The sequence below is a fragment of the Dryobates pubescens genome, chromosome 2 (assembly GCF_014839835.1).
Source record: "Dryobates pubescens isolate bDryPub1 chromosome 2, bDryPub1.pri, whole genome shotgun sequence".
In the NCBI taxonomy this organism is placed as follows: domain Eukaryota; kingdom Metazoa; phylum Chordata; class Aves; order Piciformes; family Picidae; genus Dryobates; species Dryobates pubescens.
The window spans coordinates 30,509,599-30,524,386 of record NC_071613.1 but is presented as its reverse complement, the minus strand read 5'-3'; the positions used below and the strand labels follow the sequence as shown (position 1 = coordinate 30,524,386).

Below are 14,788 nucleotides of genomic sequence, written 5' to 3'. Positions count from 1 at the left end.
ACCTGGGGGCAGGAGTTGATCTGTTAGAGGATAGGAGAGCTCTGCAGAGGGACCTTGACAGGCTGGACAGATGGGCAGAATCCAACGGCATGAGATTTAACACATCCAAGTGCTGGGTTCTACACATTGGCCACAACAACCCCATGCAGTGCTACAGGCTGGGGTCAGAGTGGCTGGAGAGTGGCCAGGCAGAAAGGGACCTGCAGGTACTGGTTGATAGTAGGCAGAACATGAGCCAACAGTACACCCAGGTGGCCAAGAAGGCCAATGGCATCCTGGCCTGCATCAGGAATAGTGTGGCCAGCAGGAGCAGGGAGGTCATTCTGCCCCTGTATTGAGGGGTTGGAACTGGTTATCTTTGAGGTCCCTTTCAACCCTGACAATTCTGTGATCTGATATTATACAAAACAATTATGCCCCTGTACTCAGCACTGGTTAGGCCACACCTTGAGTACTGTGTCCAGTTCTGGGCCCTTCAATTTAAGATATTGAAGGATACTGAGATACTTGAATGAGTCCAGAGAAGGGCAATGAGACTGGTGAGAGGCCTCGAGCACAAGCCCTACGAGGAGAGGCTGATGGAGCTGGCGTTGCTTAGCCTGGAGAAGAGGAGGCTCAGGGGAGACCTTATTGCCATCTACCACTAACTGAAGGGAGGTTGTTGCCAGGTGGAGGTTGGTCTCTTCTCCCAGACAACCTGTCACAGAACAAGAGGACACAGCCTCAAGCTGCACCAGGGGAGGTTTAGGCTGGATGTTAGGAAGAAATTCTTCACAGAAAGAGTGATTGGCCATTGGAATGGGCTGCCCAGGGAGGTGGTGGAGTCACTATCACTGAAAGTGTTTAAGAAGAGACTGGATGAGGCACTTAGTGCCATGGTTTAGTTGATTAGATAGTGTTGGGTGATAGGATGGACTCAATGGTCTCAAAGGTCTTTTCCAACCTGGTTAATTCTGTATTCTGCGTAACTGCTGCCTCACTTATGCTAAATATTTCAATCTGCCACCATGTTATCCAGGCTGACAATTAAGCTATAAGATTAAATGTATGACATTAGGAAGGAGAAATACAGAAATAAAGGGAGACACTGAAGTATCCACATGCAAAGGTTCATGACTTAAGCTCTGTAATACTGGGTGAGTGCCTTAACTAAATGGAACTTACCATGGTACACACATATCCTATTCTTCTCCCTTTCTATTGGATCTTTTAAAAGCAAGAATTCTGCCCTGGATGGGAAGTCTTCTCAACAGCAATTTTATCCCCAGTGCTGTATTCACATAGTCTCAATATAATGGTAGTCTCCAATGAAAAATATTTGTTGAAAAGACCACAAAAGCTTCTCTAGTAACAGTTTAACTACATAGGCTGGAAGACTTAACAGATATGTAATCATCCTGAAAACTTATTTTCTGCTCTGGAATATCTGCAAAGATAATTCTTTCCTGCATATCTTATTTTTTTCCCCTTTATAATATTACGATAAAATATAAATAAATCTAACTTGTCCTACATGTAGTCATAACATCACTGTAGAAAGACTATATCTCAGCATCTGTATACCTGCCCAATTCTGTGCATTAAGTTGGTTCCAGTTCAAGTGGACATATAATAAATACGGAATTTTGTAATTATTTTAGAATAGAATAGACCAGGTTGGAAGAGACCTTTGACATCATCAAGTCCAACCTATCATCCAACACTGTCTAATCAACTAAACCACAGCACCAAGCACCCCATCCAGTCTCTTCCTAAACACCTCCAGTGATGGTGACTCTACCACCTCCCTGGGCAGCCCATTCCAATGGCCAATACTTACAACATCCGCATAATATTCAGGTCTTTCTCCTAAATTATCAAGATCCTGAGTTGCCAAGCTTATTTTGAAATCAACAGAAGTTGTGTCTGAAAGATAAAAATAATGACTAAGTAGTTCTGGAAGATAAGTAAGAATATGCTTGTAAAAGCATGGATCTAAGCTTCCACAGTTCCTGATAAATACAGAACTCCATCGAGCTACATAGTATCAAGTACCAAAAAAAAAATAAATCATTGGTTTTACAGGTAAGGCTCTTACTGAGGAAGAAGCTAGGGCTAACCATAATTGCATTATACGAGGCAGTAAGGAGAAATGGTTTGATGAAGGGTGCAGGGTCCCTATGAGAGCTCTCCTGACACAGGGGTGATGGTAGTGCTCTTATTACAGAGGGCATCTAATTGTGCAAGGCTGGAAGAACATGAAGGCATTTACACCCATAACATATTGTCATTTTAATTCACAGCAGGTCCTAAACTACAAAGCTCCCTTTCTTAAAACAGTAAGAGGTCTACCAAATGTTTGATCATGTAGCTTACCGGTTAAAACTACATTGTAAGAGTATGCATATTTATGAAAGGACTACATAAATGCAGAAGAATTTATACTGGAATCGTAACTCTAATAAAAATTACATGAAGTGAAAAATTAGGAGGAAGTGTTGAAAAATTTAGTTTTATCTCATTTGATATTAATGATAGATGTAATAGAAGAAATTTGCAATGCTGAGGTGTTCATACATTTATTATACCAAAGCTATGCATTGTGTTTCAGTTCTGTTTTCAACAGATTTCTAAAATCAAATTGCTCTGAATGGTAAGGTAGATTACCTTTGAAAAGGACATAGAAAAATATAAAAGTTGTGAAGATCAGCTATGTCACAAGAAGTCAACCCATTTTTTAAATGTCTAAGCAAACTTAGTTAAAAGATCTGTTAAATAGCTGTTATTTGAAAAGAACTTTCAGCACATTATAACCCTGTACCCTATAATCATGCAATATTTCTGTCATGTTGGAGCTAACAACTTTCATCATTTTGTCAGTTCTGTCTACAAAATAGAAAATTACCTTCATGAGTTCCTAAGATTTATGCTTTTAATTATGTCTTATCTGCTTCACTACCTTCCATATCCAAAGAATCAATATAAATAGTCTTATTTATAAGGAAAATGTAAAACATTTGACAAAAGACAATGACAGTTCTGTAGATTTTTATTTGATGCTATTGATTATTTTTTGTGTTATCTTTTTGACAGCATGAATGATTCATTCAAATTTGCAAGCTTAACATTTGATAATACTTGTCTAAACTTCAAAAATATGCCTTCTGCTTTGATTTTTTTTTTTTAAAGATGGTCACTACCATCACATGATTTTTATTAACTGTAAATGCATTCAACAATAATATGACCTTCATCATCTCTTCATGTTCTGCTGTAACGTCTGCCATTTCTGATCTGCCTACAAGGTGCTTTTTCTTGATTTCCAAGTCTTGACTGGTGACACCAGAAAGCACAATCAACTTACAGTCATTGCTCACAGTGCAACACACTCCACAAACATAAGTTTATTTCAATCTAATGATATCCTATCAACTAGATGGTACCTACCAGACTGTATCACAAAGACATTTCTGCAAAAAACAAGAAGTGTGCAGAGGAAAGCAGGGATTTCTTTTAGATGTGATCAACAGATGATGAACTCTGTTCTTAAAACAAAACCCAAACACTACCAAACAAAAAGAATTAATAAAACCCCATGTGAACTGCTGGCATAACATACTTGTATTTGGAGCACAGACAGATCTGATGCTGAGGAAAGGAACTGGAGCAGGACTGTCACTGTATAATACCTAAGCTCCAAAAACTCTGTGGACTATCAAAAAAAAACCCCAACCAACACCACAAACCAAAAAAAAACCAACCAACCAACCAAACACCACCACCACCCCCCAAAAAAACCCCAACAAAACACACAAGGAGGGAGAAGATCAAAGAAAAGTTACTTGAACATAAGGTGATGATTCATAGATGTGGAGGAAAAAAAAAGTTAGATCTGCAGAATTCAAACAGGTATTCTTACAACTCTTTTTTCTCTTATGTCTGCATTGTACAGTGTCAGACATTGTAACAGAATATAACAGACATCTCATTGATAGTCTGGCCAAAGCTCCACAGCTGCTAGAGGGACACTTTGCCACACAGCAGCTGCAGGAGATGCTGCACATTCATCTGGTGGCCAGACGGAATAAGAAAGGACAAGCCAAGAGCAGGCAGTGAAGGATTCTAATGTTGGACAGAAATCACCCATTTTCCCCCTTGCTCTATTGCTACTGGACCCTCTTACAGGGGCATAAGGATTTAGCAAACTGATGCTGCCTTTTATTTCTGCTAGAATGTCTGTAATACAAACAATGACCAGCCAGACCTATGTAATAATGTGAAAACTTATTCAGCAAATCTTATCTGTACTCCACATAGATATACCATGGGTTTGGAAGGAATCCTAGAATTCTTAAAAGGAAAAAATATTTTATCCAAGGCTAAACTGAATCTTTCTCAGCAGATCGTGCTTCCTCTTGGTGGAATGCAGTTACGTCCCTTGCTCTGGTGGTCTTTGAACAAGCATAAAGTCTGACTCACTATCACAATCTGTTCCAAGAAGAGGGTTCTTCCTCTACTGCTGCGTGGTCTCTGGTGGTAGCAAATGTAACGAAGATATTTATTACTTTTTTTTTTTTTTTCTGAGCTGGATGGTTACAGAACACTGTAGCTTGAACTTTACTGACACACTAATTGCTGGACCAGTATACATACTGTTTCATCACCATGTAGAAATAAAAAGGTAAAATGGTGTTAATAGATAATTTGATACAAAGATGAAACATCTGTATTTATTCTAATAGATTGGAGCAAATCCAACTGTAACTATTAATGGATGGTGTTACTTTGTTGTTGTTTACTTTTTAAAGAATATTTTCCCAGCAAAAATAAGGTCCCCTGCATACAAGAATAAAGTATAAGCAGGCTAAAGTAATACCCCACTTACTATTCTGATTAATTAGTCTCATCAGATACCAATCCTCATAATGCTATCCTTCCCAGATTGAAATTTCCAACATAATTTAACAGCAGCTGAATCCTGGTATCTACCATCATTAAAAATTGTTTGAGGGCAAAGTTCTTTCTCTGTTCCTTCCTCATTTTTTTATCATGTCGTGTCCCTTAAATTGTTGCTTATAATCTTGAGGCCAGTTAATTTTCTTGTATTTCTTTTAACACTTTTTCTTCACTGAATCCTGCTTTGCCCTCCATAAAAAAAAAAATAAAAAGAAAGAAAAAAAGAAAAGGCAAAGCTAATCAGTGGGTATTCAGCCTAGAAAGAGGTACCTAGTATATTTTGAGATGCTCTTAAGTGTCCTGCCTGACATTCAGCTGCAGGTCCTCTGCCAGGTCAGTAAGACTGGTGTGCATGCTTAGGATGCTTAGGAAACTTGGAAAACAAAACACTTAGGTTTAGGCACTCAGTTCCAGGCTAAGTACCAGCTAGGGCTTCATAACTGCATAATGTGAAAAATATTGTTGAAGCACCCTTAGTAATCACTGTTGTCAGGTCAATACTGCTATTAAAAATAAAATTCCCATTCAACAACCTCATAGTACAAACTATTATAACAATTGTAATTCGCTTTTACTTCACAAAGGTGACTGTATTTTTTTGTCAAGACTTTGAGTGATCTCTTCTGTACTACAGTTTCTCCTGGACTTGGCAAAACTTAGAAAAGGTGTTCAAGATGTCTAATAGTTCATTACAAAAACCCCACAACTTCCAAATTGACCAAACTGTGGCTAATGAATTCTAGAAAATAACAGATTACAATGCCGAATGTCTGAGTATGAGTCACACCCCATAATTTCTCTGTTAATAAACAGATCAGGCTAAAATTAGACCAAATGTAGAGTCTTCATATTGTACTTTAAAAACTTGCTTTGTACTTTCAAAAAGTGTTTTAAAAGTACAGGAGACTAGGAGATCCTGAAAAATTCAGAGTTCAGGAAACAAGCTACTTGAAACTTCCCTTCCATCCCTGATAATCAGATTTTCTCTTCCAGCAGATAGCTGCAGATCTGTCTCTAAATCCGATGGCAAAACTCTCTCACCAAAGCAAAACCTGGAAATACACTGGCAGTAGAAAATAGAAACCTTTGCCATTTACAGTATTAATTTATTGGAAGATTTGACAACCATAGATTGACTGGTCTGAATCTTTTGGTCTATTGAGCCGGACCAGAGGGTATCCACAGGGTAAGGAAAACACTGCAGGCAACAACAATTTTCTTCTCACAGATAAATATCCATTGGCTACTCATGTCACAGATAAAGCAGTACTAGAATCAGGTCAGAATCTTCAAACAGCATGCAATTAAAGTTTAGTTATGAATATAAAAATAAGAAAAATATTTAACAGCTTACTTCTGTCATTTTTATTTCATTTGCTTGCATAATTTAGGTCAATTGAAGTTCAAAGGAACAAAATGCCCATCAACAAGGAGTACATCAGCCTTGCAGGGCCAATAAAAACTGCAAATGTGAAGTGGCTGTACTACAAATCTAATTCTGTAATGTATTATGCTCAAGCTTTTAATGCAGGTTATCACAGTTTGATGCCATCTGAAAGGCTCTCCATACATTCTTAGGATGTTACATTGGTGGATATGATTCACTGAGATTCAACAGTTACAAGGTTCACAAGTATCTGATTTCCTTTCCCCAAATCCACACACAGAACGGATTGTAAAGACCATCCCACCCTCTAAGCATAATTTCACACTATAAAGAGAAAAACATATAAGCAGAGTTCAAATTTTTATTTCTGTGTAGGAGTTCTTAATAAACTAAGAAAGAACTAGGAGACTCTGCAGAGCTTAGTCAAAAGGATGTTATCACTACCTAAGTGAAATTACAACGCAGAGAAATATCTGAATAAAGTAAGTTCTCACTCAAGTGAAAAATAAAAAACCCCAACACACACTCAGATAAATAACTTCTAAGGTCAAAAGACTGAACCTGGAGGGAAGATTTAAAATCTTATGTAAGTTACCCAGGAAAAGCTGAATAATCCCATGAAAAACTAGATAGCTTCTAAAATAGAAGTGCTATATTATGAAAACTCATTCTCCGAGTATTCCTGTATGTTGTGATTATGAAATATTTAAGAAACACATATTTAAAAGAGCCTTAGCACATTCTAAAATCAGATTTCCAGGTTGTTTTTGGAAGTCCTGGTAAAGTAAATTTCTGTAGAAAGTAAGGATCTGCATTGTATCACTAACAGTGACGTACTCATGATGCTTCATCTTTTTTTACAACCATCCATCACAAAATGACCATGATATATTCCAGTAACTAGAACCGAGTGTATTGATCACATTTAGAAAGGAGCATACACCTGCTCCAGAAGAAACAAAGCTATAATCCATCATGCTTTTGTGATGGCACTATTGAAAGCAGAATATGATATGCACTTTTTGTTCTACATTGTGAGTAAGTCTAGCTAGGAAAAATTGCTTGGTTGGCAGATGTACAAAATATCATATTTCAGCTTTTATTTATTTATTTACTTTTATTTTGAGCCAATAGATTGTCATGCAGTCTGTCTGCCTGAAGTGCTGTTTTTTCACCTGAATGTCAGTGCAGACAAAGTGAGCAACTCCTCTAGTGACAGGCCCATCATCAGAGGGACCTTGACCTCAGCAGAGGAGCGTTGCCTCCCTTGTGCTGAAGTAAGGTCATAAGCAAAAATTTCCCTGAATCTGAATTTTAACAACTTTATTTATTCCTTGTTTTAATGAGTAAAAGGAGGTATTTGAGCCAAGTATGAGAGCAGAAAGATTTTTCTCACCTTAAAGAGGAAAGACAAGTAAACTAAATTTTAAGTAACCATTTTTAATATCAGTTATCTAAATAGATATTCCCACTTCAAAGGAAGTTTAATAAGCTTGCCAAAAGAGACAGATTTAGACATCAATTGGAATGTAAGACAGCACTGCTTCAAAACTCTTACCAGCCTAGCTAAGAAAGCCAAACTGGAAAAATCACTTTACAAGACACTTTTCAAAGTGAGATGACAGAGGCAGAGAAAATCAGAGTAATAGGCATAGGTGCCTTACTGAAAATCTTTAGGAGAACCAAGTACTCAAAGGCTTTCAGGTGGTGTCTGCAAACGGTGTCTGGTGTCTTACAATGAAAATATAACAGCAAAATATGTAATATTAACACATCATTTAAGAATTTGTTCTTAGACTCGAGATAAAATATCTGAGGTGTTTTTTTTTCTTAGCTTAATGACACTCTCAACTAGTCTCCAAAAACACATACATATTTTTGAATTGTCAAAGGTTATAATTTTCTTAAGCATAGTGGTTTGTTTTTTTAAAGTCTTTAATTTTAAGGAAAATCATTAATTTGATATATATTTAAAATATATTAGTCAATGTACTTTTATGCAATATGTGTGATTTTTTAATTACATCTCAGAAAATAGTTTCCTTGAAATTTATCATACTCCAAAAGACAGCTAGAAGTAAATACGCAGATTTATTCTAAATGAAAGTTACAGGAAGAGTGACTTTATTAAGAAATCTGAAAACATATTGTCCGCTGGAATGTAAGAACAACAGAAAAAAGATATTTTGCCTGGAAGAATCATAAGGGTTGGAAAAGACCTCTAAGGTCATCAAGTCCAACTGCTAACCTAACATTGCCAAAAGAAGAGTGAGTGTGACATGGAGAACTTACAGGGAAGCTTTTCTGTCTGCTTCCCCTCCTTTACTTAAAAAAAAAAAAGAACAAATAAAATTTTTTTGCAGCATGTCTTGAAGGTTACTGGACTGTCAAATGGGATCTTGTCAATGGATGATACTGTGCCAGATCCATTCACAAAACCAAAGAGCAAAATACTTCTATGGGCTTCCACCTCTAAGCAGACAAAACAGCTCATCAGGCTAAGAAGATTGCAGGCAGAACTGGAATGATTTGTTTGGGGAAAAAAGGTTTAGATTAATTGATTAATTATACTGAATGTCAAAAAAAAAAATTAAAACAGCCAATACTTACATCAGAGTTAAATCGAAGCTGGCAGACGTTACAGGAAATGACTTGCTTCTTCTTTGGGGGAATAGACACTCCAAATGTATGGTTTATGACTGCTTTTTGCACAGGATCCATCTGGAGAACAAACAATCCATTTACAACTTTTCAGGGCAATACAGTACAGAAGAAAATGAAAAATAGCATTTTCTACTAGAAGCTTTTTCTTTTGTTTTTAGATAAACAGGAAGAAATAGAATTTCAGCCCTCATAATAGTTCTATTTAACACAGGTTAGGGAATTGGTAACATGTCAGAGCTTATGAAGAAAGGGCAACTCCATTGTTGCTGTCAATCTCCCCCAACTCTGCACATCCTCTGTGCTGCAGGGCCCCACTGTTGTATCTGAATTGCAAAAAGCCTCCTGGACAGCCTTCCCCAATCACCTGCTGACTCAACAGATGCATTACAAGAAACAACTTTTTCCCCTTAACAAATCACTCCCGTTTTTCTCTGTTTTTCTGATCAGAGATATATATTAGCACTTATTTGTAAATATTCTGTCCCAGGGACCTCTTTGTGAGAGGCTGGTTCTATTCCATTAGAAACACCCATTCCTGTGAAAAAAAGTCACAATCATCAAACTTTGTGCATAATGGATTAGTGACAGATCCCATGGGAAGGCTAAGTGCAGAGGAGCACAGAGAGTGTTTGCATGAGGAAAGGATACTGAAGTTAACCACACTTAAGAAAACATTTTATCACTATGAAAAATGTGAGATAAATGAAGCACTGTATATATTACTCCTACATTTGACTGAGTTTTTCAGAAACCAGGAACTAACTCCATCTTTGCTAAATACCAGGACTCCTGTTGGTCAGCAGTTTAGAATACCCTCAAGATTGTACAGAGTTCTGCTATTAACACTGCAGGAGCTGGGGAATGGCACTGAATGTTAAGGAAACAGTTTATAACTGCTACTGCCTTGAGGCCTCGATTAAGCATAATACATAATTTTTCCTGATGTGTCATGGATACAGATTAAAATTAATTTCCTAACTCAAAAAGATCTGAACATTTTTCTAGTTCAAATAAAAGAGAATATCTGGTCTGATCTCACAGCTCTGAGCTGTAGGTTAGACCGGATGACATTTGAGATCCCTTTCAACTTGAATTATCCCATGAGCATCTGTGCATGTATGGTCCTCCATCCTTATTTAAGATCAGAAATGGATTCTTAGGAGGATAGGGCAAAAAATGGCCTCTGTGAGAAAATATTAAGTGCTCACTTCCCAACCTTGTTTTTAAATCAGCTCAGGAGAAAAAAAGTTCAATTTGCTATATTTTTGTGAAGCTTGCTTTGCAGTCACTGTGATATTTTTGCTACTTTACAGTGCTACCTGAAGAAACCAAATAAATCTGTTTAATCTTGGGTGGTACATGTCACGACTTTGACACTAAAGTGACTTACAAAAAGAAAAGAGAAAAGTAAAATTTACAGATTCATTAGTTTAAGAATTGTAACAGTAAATTAGCTGCCTCCAGACTTTCTAAACCTGAGGATAAAGACTGTAATTTTATATTTGTACCCATTCAGGTTTCCAGAGAAGCCTGCATTAACAAGTATTTTCTTTGGATATATGCACATGTGCAAATAAATAAATTCAGGAAAAAACATACTGCATCATTTCTGCCTAGAAAGACATTCTTGGATAATCTATTACCTAATATTAAACACTTAAAATTTTTTTGGACTATGGCTACATAGGCTTCTTGCTACATTCCTTCTAAACCATATGCATGATTTGTAAATGCCATTGCTAACAAATTTTCTGGAGAGACAATGTAATTTTTATCAGTTTTTGCCATTAAATACAGCATTTCATTGCTACAGAGGCACAATAGTAATATAATTACAAGAGTTAAAAACATCTTGTCTAGAATGAATGATTGAATTATTAAATGCCACAGTGTTACAATGAATGTGATAAAGTCTAAAACCCCCATAAAATACATATCTTTATTTCCTGTTTTCTGTGTTTCTAGAACAGAGTGACAGTCCAAAGTTTAAAAGCTTAAAATGTAACAACAGACAATAAAAATCTGCTCCTAACATGTATCATTTATTGCATCGCTCTGCATGAAATATCAAAATTCTACTTGCAGACAAAATGGTTTCTGAGCATCTGTTTTATAATAGATGTATGCCAGTCACCGTGCATTATTACATTTATGATATATATTAAAAGATTGCCATATCCCTAGGGAACAGTTTTGATTTTTTTTTTTTTTTTTTACCTTAAACAGAAGATAGGTTTTGCTTTTCAATCTTAACTACTGATTTTTTAGATCAGGTAATCCAGAACAAAGGAGTAATGCTGAAAAGTACCTCGACCATTTGAAGTATCTGAGACTGTGAAAAGGAACAGCAAGAATACCCAATGGAGGCTGAAGTCCCGTTTAAAAAAATAAAAAGGGAAAAAGCAGCAGCGACCAATGATTCTTTGGTGCATTCCAGATAACCATCCACAGCGCTAGCACTGGGCAATGCCGTTCAAAGCCATACAAGGCAGACTGCACACAAAGCCCCCGTTTCAAACAGATGTAACAGCACAAGGATAAAATCTGCACAAATAATACAGCTCACATTGCCTCTACGAAGTACCACTCAGGATCCCCAGGGGAATGGTTAAATTATCCTTCCCAAACAGGAGCCCCGCCTGTAGTCTGGTCATCATTAGAATTCAAGAAGTGCAACATTAACAATTAATGGGTTTTAAATATAGCAGAAACCAGAGTGGATTACAGCGTGATGGAAAAATGAAATAGTGTCTCTACTTAGAAGATGAATGCTGCAGGGTAAACTGATCTCAGATCACTACACGAAGTTATACCCTTCATTTCAGGGAGGGAGGGAGGGAGGGAGGGAGTAGGAAAGAGGGAGAGAGTAATGTGTTGAGGTATATATTCAGAAATGGTGCAACATGCTTTGCCCAGTGAGGAGCACCAGTGTTTGAAAAACAGTTCTATTAAAAAAAAATAATAACAGAGGCTAACAGTTACCATAAATGCAAATAAAAACCTGCACTCTGCTGTTTATGATACAGGAGGAATTCAACAATTCACAGTGCTCTGGTAGACAACTAAATTTAACAACCTTTTATCATTGTTCTCCTATTTCAAAAGGGTTAATAAAAAGTTACATTTAAAAATGGTTTTCCAACAAATGTGAAAATGGTATCTCTATGCAACAGGTCTCCTTAAAACCACCCAAACTATCAAAGTGAGCAAGGATTAACAGAATCTGGACAGATTTCAGCAGTAATCTACTACTACTACTTCTATTGTCTGATTTCAGAACATGCAAACACAAGAATACATACAGTATTTCTGTGTCACCAGTGAGACTGGCAACAATGACTTTTAAAGCATGTAAAAAAATCCAAATGTAGCAACAGACAGTGCAATGCACACACAAGAAATGCTAAACTCTAATGAAGCTCTATCCAGCCCTTTGTTCTGTCCCTCAGAAGAAACATCTGTAGTTACCTATTAGAAGAACAGGATCAGCACAAATGCCACATATTTCCTCCAACTATTTTTACAAAGTTCATGTCTTTTTCCACCAGTAATTTTCCACAGCCAGCTGTTTTCTGTGTATTTGTAAACACCAGCAACATTCTCTTGCATAGTCACCCCTTGAACTAATTGTGCACTGAGTTTAATAAATCTGCTCTGACAAGAAACTATAATTTTTGTTTAAATGTAGCTCCATACAACTCATTTTTTTAAGACCTCTACCACATCCCAAGTTCACTTTTGCTCAGCCATTCTTTGCATGGAAACCACAGGAGCCACATACAATACTCAGGGTGGACCAGTACTGAACTCTGAGCTGATGTAATGGAATCATTACATAAAGCTGAGATCTCAGTGCCAGCTGTTAATGGCCAACTCTCAGCACGTTACTTTCTACATGTAATCATTGTGTGTGCATTTATCTAGATGGAACTTCACCAACTGCATGTCTGCCTGCTTAGTCTCATTAAGGTCTTTTACAATGTGCTGGTCTTTCTTTGGGTCACTCTTTGTACTCTCTGTCTTTGTGAACTTTCATTAGCAAACTTTCTCAGCTCACTCAATCTGCAAATATCTTTCTGGCATGTCAGGATCCTCTTATACTATTCTTATTGAGGTTTCTATTCATCTGCCTGGCAAATATATGTCACCCGAAAGATTATGTACTCCATGGAATGTGTTTTAAAAACTTGCATCACATCTTATACCTTTCAGTCTTTAGGTACAAAAGCAGTTTTATATGAGCTGTTACACATTATCATCAGTAATCCAACAATTTCATCCTTGAATTCTCTTGCAATTCTTTCTACCAAAACTCTACAGGCCCATGTCATGGTACTACAGATTCTTCTGGGACCTTCTGAGATCTGAACCAGACTACTACCAGACATCAAAACAGGCCTAAGGAGGAAATTAAAACCAAACCAAACTAAAGCCACCAAAGCCCCAAAAGCAAAAGCATCAGGAGAACTCCTTCAGTGAAACTGGAGTACTGGTTAATTTACAAGATCCCTTTACACACAGCAGACAGTACAAACATCAAATTGTGAGCCTTAAATAAATTGCACGGATCCTGTCAAGAGGTAAGCTGTTGCAAACAGAAAGGTTAGGTATCAAATCTAAGCCTTTTGTTTAAATGAGGTGACACTACACTGCAAAAGCTGGAGTTTTTCTGTGATGCTGGAAATCCAGGATATTTGGTACTAGGTTTTGATCAGCTGCAATCTCCAGTTTAAAAACTTGGATAAATCCAGATGCTTACCTGGGTTGAAGCTTCTGGTACTTGCATAGTATCTGGGACTATATTACTGGTTACACATCTGAGCTAGGGCTAGTGCACTGATTTACATTTGCGTCCTCTACCTAACGACCCAATTTCTAAGCTTTCATTCTCTTCTTGATCTGCTTATCTATTGAAATATGTTAAGGAAGTGTCACACGTGCTATTGCTACCACTCCAAACAAAAACCTACATCCAAAAGCTCTTTTTCTCCTAACAGCAGCATAACCTTACATCTGAAAAAGGTTTAAAACTGTTACTGGGAATGTATGTCCTTGGTTCAGATACTTCTCATAATAATGTAACTCTTGGTTCAATTCTAGAGTTGACTGCTAGATGAGCATTTGTAACTAGAATATTGCTAAGTGGGTATAAGAGATTTAACCGAGTATCACTTAACCACAGAGCATTAAGAGGCTTCTGAAAAAACACTACGAGTGGCTCTACTGCATACTGTGTTCTTTCATTTAGATAAGGCAAAATTTAAACCATATGTGGAATGAACTGAAAATATAAGCCACTGTTTCCCTCTGGCAATCAAAGGGACATATAAGTTACCAGTGTCAGAGTAGCATCTAAACGAAGCTCTCCTTATTTGTGTAACATTATGATGATGACAGGGTAGGAAGGTGAACAGCAACAAACATGCTGTAGATTAGATCTTTTCAACATCCTTTTAGATGACAAGGCCTGCATGAACTCCTCCTGCATTTGAGTTCCAGTTGTCAGGAAAGCTGAGCACGCTGCCACTGTGGAGAATGACCATATGCTGAAGTTTATCACAAATTCTGCCATACGTACACAGCCTCCTACCATAACTGTACATATTATGATGACTAAAAGAGTGGCAGAAGTAAATACACGTACTCAACAGAGCACATATTTAAAATGCCCAGCATAAAATCAGAAACATTAACATTGTGATGCAACACTTGGCGCACTTTGCCAATACAAACTAGCAACAATCTGTTCTTTCCACATTTGTGTTGCTTTTGTCCCATACGGAACATATTTCTCATTTGGTT

The 14,788-nt window shown here is 37.1% G+C and overlaps 1 protein-coding gene across 8 annotated transcripts in view; it reads right to left on the bottom strand.

Annotated features, from left to right (window-relative positions):
- Positions 1–14,788, bottom strand: part of ZNF385B (zinc finger protein 385B) — a 125,982-nt gene that overhangs the window by 24,908 nt on the left and 86,286 nt on the right. For 7 of the 8 annotated variants that reach the window (XM_054173989.1, XM_054174004.1, XM_054173976.1 and 4 more), the window contains one exon: positions 8,933–9,043. In XM_054173989.1, coding sequence (XP_054029964.1) covers positions 8,933–9,043 — 111 coding nt within the window. Of the gene's footprint in view, positions 1–8,932; positions 9,044–11,294; positions 11,314–14,788 lie in introns of those variants that run through there. The other variant, XM_054173993.1, reaches the window with a different exon arrangement.